Raw genomic sequence first — 18,761 nt, 5'->3', positions numbered from 1 at the left:
GCTTTCCCAGGACTTTCAAAGTATCTCAACTAAGTTACAACTAACAACTTCAACAAAAACAGTTGTGTAGTTTAAGCGTGAAGAGGGAAATGACAGACAGATTCACTTAGCATAATATGGATGGGGCATTTTACAATGAAATTATTCTTTGCTATAATTATTTATAATCAATTCCGGCGTAGCTGTTTTTTATGTTGTCGTTTATTAAATTACTATTAAATGTGACAGTTAATGGTATTTGTGTGTTAGCGTCACTAGTGGGTCACTAACGACAGACCATTAGAGAACGTGACTGGTGCTAGCGGACAATATGACCATAATATTGCTAACGCATTCAATAGATGCCTTTGCCGAAAAGTCTTCCTAGTCTTTTTGTAATATTTTGTTACCTTTTATAATATAGTTGGGACTACAAATCATGTTTTAATTGCTTGTAAAGTAACGCCATTTAAATGTTTTTTAGTTTTTTTATTAAAATAAGCGATTCATATAACAATGCTGACGGCTTATACGCGCTGTGGGAAACAACAAGCTTTTTTAAAAAAAGTTCTATGGACCTAATAATACACTTTTTCACATAGGTATATATTCTACCCAACATTTAAATAAAAATATTATATTAGTAATGAAATTGATAATTGCTACAACTCATCGATGCCGACGCTTTTAAGGCGGCTGCCTCCAATTCGGCGGTCCACCCTAACTCTCAAGAAATATAAGACACGGGCCGAACTGGAAGAAATGTATAATTCCCACTAAAACTCTTCTATATTGTAGGAGGAGCTGCGGGCGCTGCGTGCGGACGGCACGCTGGTGACGGAGACCAGGCACACCACGGAGCAGGAGAAACTGTGCGACGAGCAGCTGCCAGACGACGAGGTGGGTTTTTACTGTAGGACTCGACAAACGTTACCCTAAGCATAGACAAATATGAAATTAAAAATATATTAATTGTCGATGCCACCCAATTGAATCAACCTAGCCAAGTTGATACCTATAGATACCGTTCGTAATTTTCATTGAAACAAAATTAGTCAAAAGAGCCAAGAAAAATGAATAACCACCAAAACAATGTCTGATTTCTTTTCCCAGGCAAAGTCTCTACCGAGCGACAAGAGTGTGGTAGAAGAGAAGAGCGGGAGGGAGAGGAGGAAGCGAGTGGAGTTGGAGAAGACCACCGACCTCATGGCGGGCGGGCTACGCGTCGCCACGCAGATACACTCGCGTACGCGGACTGAGGAGGGTCAGTGTTGTAATTATGGAAACACCAGTTGAAAATTCTGTTGAATTTGCTACAGTGCCATCTAATAAACGAAAGACAAACACTTAAAAGTTTTGAAATGACAGAGATATAGAAATTAGAGATTGTTTTAATTATTATCTCAGGTGTAGAGTCATAACATATGTATAATTTTCTTTGTTGTAGTTGAAAGAGAAGGCCAACCTAACATGGACGAGGACTGGGACAGCCTATCCGTGCGGATGCGACGACAGCGCCGTCTGCGGCAGAATGGTAAATTATTTTAGTTTCCCTACTTGCCACTAGATGACATTAAATCTACGACAAAATAGTTCGTAGGTATCGTCATAGATGGCGCTTATACAGCATTCCATCATGTTAATTTATTTAAAAACCTCGACTGTGCGAGAATTAAAAAAAACATATTTTATAAAATATGTTTTTTTTATTCTCGCATAGTAAGTAAACTATAGTTTGGTATATAACTATAGAAGGTAGGGAAGGGAATAGGGTAGGGGATTGGGCTCCGGTAAACTCACTCACTCGGCGAAACACAGCGTAAGCGCTGTTTCACGCCGGTTTTCTGTGAAAACGTGGTATTTCTCCGGTCGAGCCGGCCCGATCGTGTTGACTGGCTCTCATGCATGGCTCTCCCACGTGTGTACTGGGCAGGCATAAATATTTGCCGCTTGGTAGAAAGATAATAGATAATATTATTTATATTACTTATTATTATTTATATTCTCTTTCTACCATCTGACGCCGCGCGCGGTCTACTCTTCCTCCGTCTTATTTCAGATCATGTCACGTGACGTTAACGCGAGTTTGACATTTTTAACCCATTCCCAAAAAGTTACAGCTGCCAAAGAAGTTAAGTCTTAACTTAAGAAAATGAATTACTGTAAAAATTAAATACCGTTTTAAAAACAACTCGCGACTCGTCCTTACAAACATTACATAATTAATGACAAAATTCTCAGGTAATGTCTCGCATTCCTAGCAAATGAGTGTCGATGTAAATGAGCGACATTGTACAATGTACAGTGTACACTTGTGCTACACTTGTAGACCTTGAGCGGTCTGCGACACTATGACCATACATTATTCAGCATTCTGCCTGCCGCTTCGTTCTCGTAGGTATATAAGTAGTATATAGTAAACTGTTTTTCTGGCAACTTTAATCCCTCTTTTTATGATTCCGTAGCCAAATGGCAAAAACGGAACCCTTATTGATTTGTCATGTCTGTCTGTCTGTGTGACTGTCTGTCTGTCTGTCTGTCCGTCCGTATGTCACAGCCACTTTTCTCCGAAACTATAAGAGCTATACTATTGAAACTTGGTAAGTAGATGTAGTCTGTGAGCCGCTTTAAGATTTTGATACAAAAATGGAAAAATTATAAAAAAATTTTAGGGGTCCAAATCATATTGAGGTTTCTAAAATCATTTTTTTCTAACCTGAATAGTTTCCGCTCTCGGAAAATATGGGGGACACACATTTTACCATTTTGGAAGAGTGTCTCTACACTCTTCCAAAGTGGTAAAATGTGTGTCCCCCCTCTAACTTCTAAAGGGCATGATAAGTCTAAAAAAAATATATGATGTACATTACTACAAAAACTACCAACGAAAATTTGTTCGAACGAGATCTAGCCAGTAGTTTTTTTTATACGTCATACATTTATGCAGAGATCTAGCCAGTAGTTTTTCTTATTATATCATATTTTCATAGAGAATACAACGTATTCGCGTAGAGTGTAGGCCCTACAAGCTACGATCTACGTAATAAACACAATTAATCAGCTTTACCTTTTATGAATGTAACAAAAAGACATGTGCAATAAGCGATGTTTATGCTAGATACATTTTTATCTGGCAGGGGAGAAATTTATTATAATCCCAGGTTGAGCCGAAGTTATGTAAATTAACAAAACTGTACCCTGAGAAATTTAATTCTAGTCAGTTAAACAAATACAAATAATTTAATTGACCAAAAGTTGTTTAAAAGATAATGTACAATTTAACAATCCCTCAAACTAGGCGACCGACCCTGTCCTTTGGGGGAGTAAGAATACAAGTTCAGAGTTTGAAGCGTTTGCAACAGACAGACAAACAAAACCATTTTAATGTTAATAACCAAGATGTTTGTATTATTATAGATATAGCATCACAATACCTACAATGACATGAGGCCCGACTTTATTGTCTCCAATTCGCGGTAGTTATGTCGGCCCACACAACCTGCCGGCTGCCACCTGTACTTTTATGGCGAAAGGATATTCACAAATTATAAATCAATATCTATCATTGATAATGTTATAGCTACCTACATAAAAGGAGCATGCGTAAACTAGTTTGAAAGTGTCAAAATTGCCGCATTGCCTTTTATAGTTTTGTTCGTATGATATTCGCATTATAATATTCTAATAACTACATAATATTTTATATTTATAGTGATGGTATGAATGCAAAATTATATGGACGATATAACAATACATTTTTATGTTATGTTATGTATGTGATGTTAGTAGGCAATATACATACCTATTTAAAATATATAATTATATACTTTTTCTTGCCGTATAATTTTTAAACATAAACAACATTTTGTTGTTACATTTATAACACTGTTATTATAGGTAACATAGTCTTAAACCAATTATAAGCCTAAACGGTAGTATAATACGAATATATTTTATTACATAACTGTAATTAAATGAAGACTTTGAAATAAGTCATAATCCCCATACATTGTGTTTCAAACTCTTCATTAAATTAAAATTTAATCATCATTAAATTTCACTAGGTGCGGACGTTAAAGTTATGATGATGAATGGAATGATTTGCACTTAAGTATTTAATAAAAGTAAGCGTGACAAAGGCTATTTTGTATACCGTATACCATACCGTCATACATACCGTCGTCGCTTCGGGACTTGGACAAAAGTAGGGTAGAAAAACCTACTCTATGTCGTACATTTAATTCTACTCTATTTTGTTTTTCTTCGCTCTCACTCTTCGCACTCGCCTCCAGTATAATAAATTTAAAATAAAATCCCGCACGCAAGTTACAGACGAATATCAATTATTTAGTTGTAATAAAATGAAATAATCTAGGCGTCTGCTAAGAAAGGATTTTGATAAATTCCAACCCCAAGGGGTTCAAATAGGGGATGAAAGTTTGTATATATATACTTCTTAACGCGAGCGAAGCCGTGGGCAAAAGCTCGTTTTGATATAAGGCCCATGCGCAGTAACCATCTGTCAAAACAATTCAGTAAATAATATTCGTTTCATGTGCGGAAGCTAATGTATAGTATTGAAATCCTTTATCGTTATGAATAAGTAAAGCAATGAAATAACATCGTCTCTACATAAACTCGTCTGTCGACCTTGTTCTGTCTATAGGTACACATCTGGATTATGCTAAACTACTGTACAGTGTAAACCTACTATTGTCAAGTACCTTTGTTGTAATCTATAGAATTACATACTATTTACCAATCAAATGACATTCTGTTAAATATAAAGTTGCTTCGCTTGATAAAAATATATTTAAGTCTAAGGTCTGTATTACGGACAAGAAACAGACAAAAGTCACTAAGCTTCCTTGCTTTTGTCGTGATTATAGCTTAGATATAATATCTTAAATCTTGTTGCCTAAGTATTCAGTATTCACCTACAAAGTATTTTTTTTATATAATTATCTTAACGGAGACTTTTAAGAAACTAAGCTAAGAGACTTTTTGATTACGAAACTTAATTAAATACTGAATTCACGAAAAATGTGTAAAATATTATGAAGAAAACACACTTTTCAACATTTTTTCATATTATTCATCATTGAAATGTTTTAATTATCCTGAAATGTCACAGTCATACCTACAGTCACGAATTACGACTAATCTCGCCATACCAAACTGTTCCAAGTAACTTTACTCACTCCATACCTAGTGGGCTTTCCGACGATTTTCCTCGTAAAACGCTGGTCGAGCTTTGTGGGTCAGCGGTTGGAGTAAACAGACGGTTACGTCGCATATGGTCAGGGCGCCTACGTCGGGTCGCAGCAGCGGGCCGCGGGGCCGGAGGTCGCGCCCAATTAGGCAGAACCATCAGATTACGGCGGTGCTCAACCTTTGGTACGTTTAAAAGATCAAATCATAACTCATGTTGTTAGGATATTTATTACTACTATTTTTCGTTTTGAGTTATTGGGACAAAAGTATAATATAATTATGTGGCAATCACTACGGTAATTACGTAGAGTAATAAAATGCTCGTTAGCGCATTCTGCACGGCCTACATAAAATGTATTAGATAATAATATGTAGTTGTAAACGCGCGTAGAGCACCATAGACATCTGAACATACCCTAAAATTGAAAACATGGATCAACTTACTTTAATACTAACTAGCTATTTGACCGAGCTTTGCTCGGTATTCGATAAAACACGAATAAAATGATCGATCTAGTTAGGAATCATTTTTAGAAAATGATTCCTAACTAGATAAATTTATCGCCCCGAAACCCCCTATATACTAAATTTCATGAAAACTGTTGGAGCCGATTGCGAGATTCCAATTATATATAGGTATATAAGAATTGCTCGTATAAGATTTAATATTTATGGTAGAATTTTCTCCAGATTTTTAATTTTTAAGAAAAGCCCTTCGATCGCGGATTCTTGGAAATGTATTGTTATATATTGGCTTGACAGGCTTAGGAAGCAACCTACACGTAACTTAGTAGATAATATTGCATCAATTACAAACTCCGATAAAAGATAGATACAACTAACGTTATAGAGAATAATATTCTACCAATATACATTATTATGACACGCAAAAAAAAGGTTTAGCACACCTGATCTAGGATAAGCTCGTTTGTCCAGTAAACTCGTATCTTATCTTCATGTTGTAACAACATAGTATTTATCTGTGCAATCAAATAATAATAATTAATTAAGACTAAGTAACAAACAAAATGAAAAAGAAGAAAATGGAATGCGTTGATAATAATATTTTCGCAAAAACTTGATGTTTTGTTTTAAAACACAATAATAATTTGGAAAACGTGTAATATAAAATTATAATTTGACGTTAAATCTCGTAGATGAAAATCTTTACTTTTCATACTATTTACGAAATAAAGATGCCGCGGAAACCGTGTAGTGACCTAGAATTTGTCATTCATTAATTCATCAGCCGAGCGATCGGTTTCGGTTGTTTGCATCTTGCACTGACCTTCGGAGGTTCGGCAAGTTATTGTGTATTACGCCACGCGCCGCGTCATTGTACCGCGGCCGGCGCGCGCGAACGCACCTGACTCTAACGGAGCGTTTAATTTCAGAACACGAGAAAGACTACGCGGCGAGGCCCCTGGACTTCGACATAGAGGAGGAGACCCGCAAGAAGGAGACGTCCAAGTGGCTGGAGAGCCACTTCGGCAGCGACTCCCGCTCCTCGCACGACTCCATCGCCGAGGAGATCGGTCGCCGCCCTGACTACAAGAAGCCCGACGACGAGGGCTACTACGGCAAGACCCGGCCCTACGGCGACCGCGTCCTCCGCAAGACCAAGTCGTCCACGCCGTCCGACGAGAGACCGGAGCCGGGGAACCGGACGGGTGGATACTTCAAAGGAGTGGCCGACTGGTCCCAGCGGCGCGCGACTAAGCCCAGGATGCCGGAGCCCCGCAGCACGTCCCCGTCCCCGCCCGCCGCCCGCTCGCCCTACGCCAGCGACGATCGCCTCAATGGATCCTCGCCCCGACACATCTACAAGCGGGACTCGCCCCAGGGTCGGACTTCCCCGATCCTTCGTCGCCAACCTCCCTCGCGCGATGACTCGGCGTACGTATCGTCGTCGACCATGCACAGCCCGCCGCGGGGCTCGCCGTTCAGACCAGTCGAGGGCGACCGCTACCGGGAGCCGTCGGTCGAGGACGAGTATCGGCCGCCGGTCGCGCCCGAACGGAAGAGGGTGTCCAAGCAGCGGAAGTCCGAGGAGATCCGCTACGAGAATAGAAGCTCGTCCAGGAACGGCACGTCCCGGGACAGTCGCGAGGTGGTCGAGCCGCCGCCGGACTACTCCCCGCCGCGGGAGCGCCGAGGCAGCTCCGACCGGGAGCGGACGCCGCCGCGACGCCGAGAAAGGGACGAGAGGAAGCAGCACCAGAAGACGAGGTTCGCCGACAACGGCCGACGCCCGTCGCCAGCGCGGAAGGGCGTGGGGTCGGCGATCGGGAACTCCATAAGGAAGTTAGTCGGCAAGATCCGATCGGCGTCGGCGGAGAGGAAGGCGCGGTGGCGCAGCAGGACCCCCTCGCCGGAGCACTCGTCGCGCACGTACCGGCAGTACGGGGGGGAGCTGGCCCCTCCGGCCGCGCCCCCCGCGGCGCCCCCGCACCGCTACTACCTCGGCGAGGACCCCTTCGCGCCCAGCATCTACGGCCGCGAGCACAAGTACGAGGGCAGTGCGAGGCGCGCGCCCGCCACAGCTGACAGCCGCGATCACCGCGACAGGTTAGTTTTTTTTTCTTTCTCGATTGTAAGACCTTTTTTTCTTTCTCGGGTGCAAAAGTCTTTCTTATTATCAGATAATAATATTTACTTAATAGTATTAATAGAAGATTTTTTCTATTTTATCCGCCGTTGATTGCTTGGTATAACTTTTATTTCCAAGTAAGATAGACAATAACATCTCCAGGGCCAAGGCGAACAAACGTGACCATATTTTGTATCAACAACGGAAACATAGTATAGGACTTAACTACGCAACAAGTGTTATTTTTTAATTGAATACAAATTATGTGGGTTTGTTAGACCATAAATAGAATCTTGTCTACTCCTACACTATAAAATTCTTGTTCCTTGATATTGATACATAAATCATAGTAGATGTTATTAAACAAGAAATATTACTGTTGATCAGGTAGACGTATTATTTGCTAAGAATGCTTTACTTTTTCGGGATAAAGTAGCCTAACTGAATCAATCTTAGTTAAAAGCAGACCCCAAACTACATAAAATTTTACTAAAAATTAAAATGTGATATCTTGACTCTTGAGCTTCAGCTTGAAGAAGAAACAAACATTCACAAGAATAATACTTTTGGACTGTAATTTATAATCTTTATTCTTTGTGTAATGTTGGATTTAACCCATCAATCCTCAAGCGGCACCCGGCTGCCGCATAACAATTGAAAATCTATTGTGTCTGCGATCCACACGATTGATATACAATACCTATGTGCTTATTGTATTGCGTAAAAGGCAGGTTTTGTATACAAAAAGAAAGATTATCTAAAAGAAGTAAACAAGACGTATTAAAAAATACTTGTTTATTGTCAAGATAACAACATTTTGTGACGATTTCGTAGAATAGGTACTCTGTAACAGATTATTCTAAGATTATTGTATATATATCGTATATATATATTAGTTTTTTCTACATATTTACCTAGTTGAGGATATTTTTTAATCATTAGATGTGGCCCGTAACTTGGTCCTAGGTATATAACTTATTGTTTATCTAATAAAAGCAGTAGATACTTTGGGCAACAATAAAAACTATCCTTTGTCTCTGGACTCAAAGTATGTATCTCATGCCTGATTTCATCCAAATTGATGAGAGGTACACAGACAGATGGATAAAAGTTTGTATTTTAAATATTAGTTAGTATGAATGTAGATTTTACTTACAAATTATTTATCAAACATCGAGTTAATAATTATTATTTTCGAGATTTCGAGAGATTAAAAATAAGATAATATTATGTTTTATATCATACCAATCTAGAACATATTGTAAGACGTAAATCTTTATATTTTCTTGACGTTTTTTCGTGTCTGGAAATAATAAAATTTGATCCCAAAAATGAGGTAATATAAACTTAGAAGTTTATTACTTAATGTAAACAATACTTAACATGTTTTTGTTTTAAAAAACTGTATTTAAAGGAATTTGGGTCAACTCAGACCACCACGCGAGGCGTAGATATGCATTTCTAAATTTGTACTGAATTGACGGATTTCATCTGCGTGAGACGTCTTGCGAATCTGTCAAATCCATACAAATTTAGAAATGCGTCTACGCGTCGCGTTGCGGTCTGAATGAACCCTAAGAAACCCAACAATAGCCGGCTAATACTTGGTTAGCATTAAACTGTGTAATTTAGGGTTGATCACACATACCACACCACGCACGGTGTCATACGTCGCGACAAAATGTGATCATTTGTATCACACACTACCGGAGGCCCAATCCCCTACCCTATTCCCTTCCCTACCCTCCCCTATTACCCTATTCCCTCTCAACGCACCTGCAGCTCTTCTGATGCTGCGAGTATCCATGGGCGACGGAAGTTGCTTTCCATCATGTGACCCGTTTGCTCGTTTGGCCCTAATTTCATTTAAAAAAAAACACGCGGTTGATAACGACTGCAAAATGTGGTGCGTGTGAATAGTCATATTCATTTTCAATACAAAGTATACGCCCAACCACGTGGTGTGCCGTGTGGTTGTGGTCGTGGTGTTGTTATACGTGTGGAATGTGGAACAGCCTTGGGTTTAATAGGGAATATTACACAAAGTTCGGAGCAGATGACGCAGGACGCTACTAACTTATGCAGTAAACAATCCGACCAAAATCCGACATGTTCCACACGTCATATCAAAATATTGACAGATTGTCAAACGTCGAACAAAGCATTAATTTGTGTCTAAGGTTGGGTTGCACCAGAGGCGTGGTTAAAGTTAAAGTTATGGTCAAATTTATGGTTATAGTTAAGGCTAATTTAACTTTAACCGTAACATTGACCACATAATTTGACAGAAGACGTTGCTTGAAGAACGTGGGCGGGGGCGCTGCTGGTAAAGGAGAACTGTCAAAAATTGCGTTTTTGTATGATGACAGCGTTAGTTCCTTTTTTCGCCACGTGCATTTAAAGCCTTGTCGAGCTCTATGGCTATCTAAATATGGCGTCTTGATTGCGTCCATTTTTAACTTTAACTAAATATTTGTCATTTTGCATTGTAGTTAAAGTTAAAGTAATTGTAGTTAATGTAAGTTGGTGCAACCCACCCTAAGCTGGTGCTGCCTCTAGCGTGAAAACATTTTTTTTAATGAAATAAGGGGGCAAACGAGCAAACGGGTCACCTGATGGAAAGCAACTTCCGTCGCCCATGGACACTCGCAGTATCAGAAGAGCTGCAGGTGTGTTGCCGGCCTTTTAAGAGGAAATAGGGTAATAAGGGAGGGTAGGAAAGGGAAGGGAATAAGGGAGGGCAGGGAAGGGAAAAGGGTAGGGGATTGGGCCTCCGGTAAACTCACTCACTCGGCGAAACACAGCGCAAGCGCTGTTTCACGCCGGTTTTCTGTGAGAACGTGGTATTTCTCCGGTCGAGACGGCCTATTCGTGCCGAAGCATTGCTCTCCCATGTGTACATTGCAGTAAACCTGTATTCTATTGTGCAAGATAGTTCGTTTTAAAATGCACGTGCTTAACCGTAAAATGTCAAATATAGCAAGCAGTTAAGTAACAACACCATAGTGTACGTCGTGCCTAAATTAGCGAAAATCATATAAAAACATCCTTATTCAGTAGAGCAAATATAATAAAAACATATAAGGAGTACGTACAATAAATTAGACAGTTTCTAATAGAAAGTAATGTGTCTTAAACTGTCTAGCAAGCCTACCCATTTTTGTTCTTAAATAGCTTAAAATTTTATCAATGAGAGAAACAAGAATAATATAGAAAAATTTAAAATATAGACTTTACGTCTAAGTCAATGACAATCCATTTAAATTAATATGATGTAGAATGTAAATGATAAAAATATATAGACATTAGCCTAGGCTTCTAGTGCAGGTCCTGTGGGTTTTTACGCATTTAATTGCAGACAACATCTACCCCGCGTTCCACTTGACGTTAAAAAAGATCAAAACGCTCAAAATAGGAGGCGTTTTGAGCGTTTTGATCGTCAAGTGGAACGTGGGGCTAGTAATTCATTCTACGACGTCTGCAAATCGATTACGCCGAAATTAATTTCTCGCCCGTGGGCCGTTTCTCCGAGATAAAAATTCCAATTTCCTTTCCTGGGACTCAAATATCTGCGTATGAAATTACATCAAAATAGGTCCAGTTGTTTAAGCGTGAAGAGGTAACAAACTGATATCTTACTTTATAACTTTATAATAAGCTAATAACTTTATTCGCCCTAAGCTGAACTGGATCTTTTTTGGTCATACGTAGGCACAATCTGTCAAATAACTAGTTTGTCTACCTTTGTTGATCTTATATTATATTTATTGTGTCTAGTGTGCATTGAAAATATTTTTTTCTTTCTTTCTTCTTCTTTCTAACATCTACTAGTATAATAATATATTATTCGCAGAATGAAGTTGCCTAGAAATAAAGGCTGCTTATGTAACTACTGACTACCATATAAGTTGTGATCCGTACGTCCCTGTTACACCCAGTATGGTTTCTAGCCCTTATTAGTTCACTTGAGTCACAGTTTACTAGAATCTGTTGACAATCTGTTGACAATGATAATGACTCATTGTTGGAAAATGTGTACAGGTGTATGTGGTTACAAGTTTTTCCACATTATGAAATGTATACAGTAGAATAGCTATGTCCTTGTTAGGTTAATCAAGATGCAATGTACGCCCGACTTGACTTTTTAAGTAATTAACGTTCGTAGTACCTATGACTGCAATTATTGTTGCTGAATCCTATCAAATAGCAAAATAGGCTAAAAATAACGTCAAAACGAATCTTGAAGTTTTAGAAGGCATTTTACATTGATTCAATATATAATTAAAATAAATTCTGTTTTGTAACATTGAGACCTCAGATTAATAATTATCAGACTACATCAATAATTATATTCTTTAAAATAATATAGCTTCAATATGGTTAAAATTTGTAACTACTTTTTGCTATTTAAAGTTATCTGAGATCACAAGACGAGCAATTAATATAATTTTACTGTGTTTAAAGTTACACCACAGCGTAATAAAGATAGATATCATAGACTGTGGTTACACTCCGTTCAGTGATATACAGTGGAAATAAGGCTCTACTCATTGATCGAATTAATTTATGTACACGCTTGTATTAGGCTTGTATAGGTTGTAGCTAGAATACTGAGGTTTAACGTATATTATCCTACTTTAAATATACAATATAATGACTTCTTTATAAAATTATCGCTTACTGTCCGCAGGCCATTAACCAGCTCTGTATAAATACCTAGATGACGCTCACAAAAAGGGGTATTTTTAATTAAAAATTCATTGTAGCTTTTTTGTCGACACGACTGTTGCTTAGTCCTTTAGAAAAACATTTTTTGTTCATAATTTCAGTCGACAAAGTTACAAATTGCGCCTGCAATCAATCTTACTAGTCTGGAAACTAAAAAATCGTTGTAAAAACGTAACCACTTACAAAGCTGCCGTGTAGGTGGTACCGGCTATTGATGCCAATTACATTCTAAAACATAGCAACCACGTTTTTATGATCCGAGATAATAATAAGAGTATGTGGGCCGAAATCGTGATGACAGAAAAAACAAAACGACGCTTCTAACAGCGTACAGTGGTGACCGCCTGGTATATAATTATATCTCTTGGCAATCTTGTTTTAAGTAGGGAAGAGGCAGACGATGTAGGAGAAACGATGATTACTTACCGAAAGTTTTTTTTTTATGAAATAAGGGGGCAAACGAGCAAACGGGTCACCTAATGGAAAGCAACTTCCGTCGCCCATGGACACTCGCAGCATCGGAAGAGCTGCAGGTGCGTTGCCGGCCTTTTAAGAGGGAATAGGGTAATAGGGGATCGTAGGGATGGGAAAGGAATATGGGAGGGTAGGGAAGGGAATAGGGTAGGGGATTGGGCCTCCGGTAAACTCACTCACTCGGCGAAACACAGCGCAAGCGCTGTTTCACGCCGGTTTTCTGTGAGAACGTGGTATTTCTCCTAAGATATTTAAAACATGCTGTAAAACAGTCCTATTCGTAACTTGCAATTTTGACGGTAAACCGTCTATGTACGAGTATGTTGGTTCAATCGTAGCGATTAAAGTAGTGATCTGATTTTGATAAACAGATTTGCAATAATGCCCCGGGTAACAAAGGCCATAATATAATTTTAAGTATTTATTGTTTTTAAATATTTTATTCCCGTACTGATCGTTTAATTGTTACGTTCCAGGGGCCAGTACTCCAGCACACTCGGGCGATTCAGTCACTCCACGAGCAGATTGAACCTCAATAGCGAGCCGGAGGAGGACTACTCCCGCAGCGCACAGACCCTGCCGAGGAAACTCCACGAGAGGAAGGAGAAGCCCACCGAGAAACAGAACTCCAAATACTGGCACCGGCTCACGCCCAACAAGCGGTCGACAAGCGCCATCAACATCTCCAACAAGCCATCCACATCCCCAGAGCGTAAAATTAACGGGTATCCTCCCGGCCCCGCGAAACCGGCCCGGACGTATAAAGGCCTTAACCGAAGCAAGAGCTTTGCCATGGGAGCACCGGAACAGGACACCCACCCACGCTACGTCCCCGGCGTCAGCCGCAACTACTCCACCATGTACAAGTCCAACCCCCACCTCAGCAAGCTGGACGAGAACGAGCAGCTCAAGAGCCCGGGCATCGTCTCCATCATCAACCGCAGCCAGCGGGATTTAGCCGACGCCGTGTCGAGGGAGACCGAGCGCCGGCGCGACGGGCTGTTTGGGGCGAGGTACGGCAAGACCGCCCCCCTCGCCAACGGCCACACCAACGGCTACAAGTATGAGGAGACGGATAAGAAGAAGATGTTTCTCAAGGGCCTGAGGGAGCGCGCGCCCGAGCTGTACCAGACCCTGCACGCCGAGGACGAGTCCGATGGCAGCAGGCTGTCCTCCCGCTACAACACCCCGTCCCCGCACTACAAGGACCGGATATCGGAGGAGCGCCGGACGCCGCTCTACAAGACCGACTCGCTCAACAGAGAATCTAGTCCGTTCGTCTCGAGGTTGGAGACCAGGCTCAAGGCTCCCGCGAACAGGAGGGAGAGCAACAGCAGCGACAACTACTCCGAAACGTACAGATACACCACGCGGTCCGGCGACCCGGAGCGGCCGAGCGTCACCGACACGGTGGAGACCGTCAGCAAGAAGGTCATCCCCTCCCGTGATGGGCGGTCCAAGGAGGTCATAGAATCGAGGGAGGTGAACTCGGTGACCAAGAGTCGCGGGTACAAGGAGCCCGTCGCGAGCGTCAAGTACTACGACAATGGAGTTCGTCCCCTAGCGTACGAGAGCCGAAACGGCACGGCCCCGCTTTACTCCGAGCGGAGACGGCACAACTACAAGGTGACAGAGAAACTCAGAGATTACTGAGTAGCGTGTAAAGTTTTCGTTTGCCATATTCAAATATACCTTATTCTTTGAGTCATATAGACTGAAATTGAGGAGCACTAGACGTAAGCTATCGTAGACTACATTCGTTAACTCCCGTTAATAAAATGTATGTTGCTTCATGTAAAAAGTCATAATTTTATTAATTTTATTCCAAGTGATTTAACTCCGTCCGATATAGAATTTTCATTAACTTGTTACTTGTCAATAATTTTGTAACTTTTATAATAATCTAATGTAAGTTAATTTTTATAATGTATCCGAAAAATATAATATTAATACGCACTAAGATGGCCGTTTTATTGCAGTTTTTGTTAATTTAGGACCTGTTTCACCACTTTCTGATAAGTTTTTAAACTTAACTTGACAGATAGAGTAATTTAGGGCCTGTTTCACCACTTTCTAAAAAGTTTTTAAACTTAACTTGACATATAGAGTATGGAAAATCTGTCAAAAAAGTTATAGTAAGTGGTGAAACAGGCCCTAAATTATCAATTATTGTAAGAAGTAAGAACCAATAATAGGTCAAGCCAGTTGCAACTTTAATATTCTATCATCTTTAATTTACTGTAAAAGCTCGAACTGCAGTAAATCCTAAGATTTTCTAGTAAAATATATACATAATTTATAGATTATATCACATGAATTTCTATTAAATGTGACAGAAAATAATAGACAGGCCATGTTGTTATTAGATTTGTAAATATTTTTGTTGATGAAAACCGAAGATTAACAAAACTAAGTGATAATATCTACTTTAGGTTGAGAGGTAGATAGTGTGAAAGTCACTGTAAAAGTAGCAGCGTTTAAAAGAGTTACTTTAGACATCTATATTGTCTCTATGGGAAACGCCCCAACGTACCTACAACGTAAGTAAGTAATTGTTTTCTGTTTGTCTTCTTCTCGCACATTGAAAAAGTCACTTTAATAGATAAATACAGTAAACCATAAATATCTATGTATAATAAGTATATATATCGCACGAAGATAAAGACGCATCATTGTTTCAATAAAAAACCATATTATCCCAAAATTCGTATATATATTAGTATAGCTAAAGTATACTTTGTCGCTTTATGCTGCATGTTTTTGGTCCTTTGTGTACCTACTTCCTCTTTTTTAAACATAAAAGTATTGAGCTATGCATATTTTTAAAAAGTAGATTTAATGACTGTTGGTGGAACCGCTATTTTGATAATATAAAATAATTAATAGACCATTGAATGTCATCACTCATCAGACTCATCAGCAAAGTGACATATCGTTGACTATATGAGAACTTATAGCATAGTGTATAGTTAAACCTGATCTGAAGATGGCGCTATTGTAAATAATGTTGATAATATAGATTTTATAGGTCATCTATACATTAGTACATACATATAAATAAAATTGGAGTGTCTGTTTGTAATATTGAAAGAACCGTTTTTTACTAAATGCATATGAATGTATATAGGGTACAGACACCATAACAACATTTTTTACCATTTTTGTCTGTATGTCTGTCTGTCTGTTTATTCCGGCTAATCTCTGAAATGGCTGGAGCGATTTTGACGGGACTTTTTTAGGCACATAGCTGATGTAGTAAGGAATAACTTAGGCTACTTTTTAACCGACTTCCGAAAAGGAGGAGGATTATTTCACTTTTTTTATAAATGAACCAAGGGTTTTTATTATCTTTGTTATCACATTTTGCTGACGCGGACGAAGTCGCGGGCAACAGCTAGTAAACAAATAAAATTTAGAAATTTAAAAAAAAAAACCCGCCAAACAACTTTAAAAATAATGAAATAATATTTACTGACTTTAAGTTTAAATAATTCCTAAGGGTAAAGTGATATTTTAGTCCATAATTGTTGTCACGGTGTGTCGGGGGACCGCCAAGTAAACTACAACCTACAACCGCCAAGTCGCCGATTATCTCGATTCGGTTAGCTTCAGAAAGGGGTCGGAAAACGAACTGGAGGCTACGATGCCTACCACCGGTTTGGGAACTAGCCCGGCGAGAAGAACTGGCGTAAGAAACTCGCACTCGCATTGGTTCATTGTTCGTACCATAATATTATTATTATTATGTATAAGGACGAGCCAAGGGAAACTCTTCGTGAAGATTTCAAATCCATGAGAGCTCTTAGGAATCCACACAAATGCTCGAAAACCACTTTATTTACCCAGGGGCGTCTTTCCCTTAGGTGCAGGGGTGTGCGTTGCACACGGGCGCCACGGACCTAGGGGCGCCGAGCCGAGACCAACGTAAAAAGAACTACAGTTTGCATACATTTTATGTAGCATCTGGAGCTCTTCTTTATATATTTTGTCGTATTACAACAAAGCAAGGCGCGCTGCTCGGCTTTAGCAATCCCGGCCGGAAAAACTGTGCGGAAAAACGCGCGCTTGCTAGGGGGCGCTAGGGTAATATTTGCACACGGGCTCCACATGGGCTAGAGACGCCCCTGTATTAACCCTTTATTCTTTAATACAATTAGTATAACTTCAATGTTCAAGTGGATGACCGAAACACTTTCGTACACTAGCTTGAAAACTTCCTTGTTCACGTCGTTCGTCTCCTCGTGCAGCCAACGCTAACATATTATTCCACACTAAAATATACTTTACCGGACATATTAACCCATCAAGCCCCATAAGCTCACCGGTGAGCGAGACACAATAGAATAACAATAGATTTCCAAGAATTGAGGGAGCGACTAACCCTAAAGTGTCGATTTTATAATTCATTTTTATACTTACTTGAAAAATAAGCCCCGAATTGTTTCATTTTCTAAAATTAGATACTTCATTATATTTCCGAGAATTCGATCTGAGCAAAAACACGTTATCTTAAAATTTTCTCGATAGAAAAAAATCACAAAGATGCATCTAATTTTCACGAATTTACTAAGTTAATATTTTAACACATATTCTATCATTGAGAGATCGACCTAGCGGATCTTTAAAATGTTGTATCTTTATCAAGTTATTGAGAAAAAACTAATTTGGTGATGAATCCGCGTCGTCCTTTTTCACCTGGAATATGAAAGACGGGCGTGAGTGTGAAGAGAGGACGATGTTTGATTTTTTGGGTTAGTCGCCCTCTTAAAAATAAATATTGTTTTGCGTGAAACTCTTTCACTGGCTAATGTAGGGGTTCCCAATCTTTTTCAGCCTGCGGCGCACTTACAAGTCTCAATATTTTGTCACGGCTCCCTACTTTACCTAGCTATTACAAAAATATATAAGATAGACATAAATAAACACCATTAATAATTATTATTAATAGTTAGGTCAAGCAGGTAAATAATAATTTAAACAAATATAAGTAATCATTTTTAACCGACTTCCAAAAAAATAATATTATTGTCCATATATGATAGAAATGTAAACACTAAAATACTATCTAAAATATACAGATATATTATATATACAAACTTTAAATATAAAACTATAAAAAGAAAAACTTGCCCAAGTCGTCCCCATCTGGCAGAGTGCCCAGCAAGCTGACAGCATTGCCACGTTGGATGGCAATTGCTATCCGCTGTGCCAGGTAGCTCCCAGCTCTGGGGTCTCGGGTGGCTTCAACAAGCTTCTTAGATATTCCTCTAAAAAGCTTATGTGCCCCCGGACCCCATGCGCCTAGAGTTTCCACCCCAAACGGTTCAAATATAAGATCTCCGCTGAGGTTCTCATATTTGCGCCGCTTGAGGTTCTCTGCTTGGTTTGCGGCTGCGCCCGCACAGCTCGAGGTGCTCTGAATATGGGACGAGGCGAGTGTGTCGACACAAGTAGCGTCCCACACAAGGGCCCGACCCACATTCCAGGGCACCAGGGTCATTCCATCGGGTCTCTTGCCATCGTCGCGCGCCAAACCGGAGGGCTCCAGTATCGCTGGCACGCCGGCAGTGACAAGAGCCCGACGAATGAGGTCATTCAGGTTGTGATGCCGTGAAAAGCGTCCGGCACTTCGCGAGCAGCACAACCCGTGGTGACCATAGCTGTCAACGCGCGCGCCGCAAACACACTGATGGGGGACGACATGGGGGACACCAAGACGCAGGGCAGTGGCAAGACGGAATGTATTACGGTCCAGCAATGTTCCTGTGTTTTTAGA

General features: G+C 40.0%; 1 protein-coding gene across 3 annotated transcripts in view; it reads left to right on the top strand.

The window, feature by feature from the left end:
- The window catches only part of LOC121733027 (serine/arginine repetitive matrix protein 2), a 126,071-nt gene extending 111,081 nt beyond the window's left edge, over positions 1-14,990 (top strand). For 2 of the 3 annotated variants that reach the window (XM_042123108.1, XM_042123106.1), the window contains 5 exons: positions 778-879; positions 1,093-1,243; positions 1,427-1,513; positions 6,588-7,761; positions 13,462-14,990. In XM_042123108.1, the coding sequence (XP_041979042.1) occupies positions 778-879; positions 1,093-1,243; positions 1,427-1,513; positions 6,588-7,761; positions 13,462-14,638 (2,691 nt within the window). In that variant the 3' untranslated portion in view covers positions 14,639-14,990. The remainder of the gene's footprint in view (positions 1-777; positions 880-1,092; positions 1,244-1,426; positions 1,514-6,587; positions 7,762-13,461) is intronic. The other variant, XM_042123107.1, reaches the window with a different exon arrangement.
- Positions 14,991-18,761: the final 3,771 nt, after the last annotated feature.

The sequence above is a fragment of the Aricia agestis genome, chromosome 13 (genome assembly GCF_905147365.1).
Source record: "Aricia agestis chromosome 13, ilAriAges1.1, whole genome shotgun sequence".
In the NCBI taxonomy this organism is placed as follows: domain Eukaryota; kingdom Metazoa; phylum Arthropoda; class Insecta; order Lepidoptera; family Lycaenidae; genus Aricia; species Aricia agestis.
The sequence above is the reverse complement of the archived record's forward strand: the minus strand, read 5'-3'. Positions and strand labels throughout refer to the sequence as shown.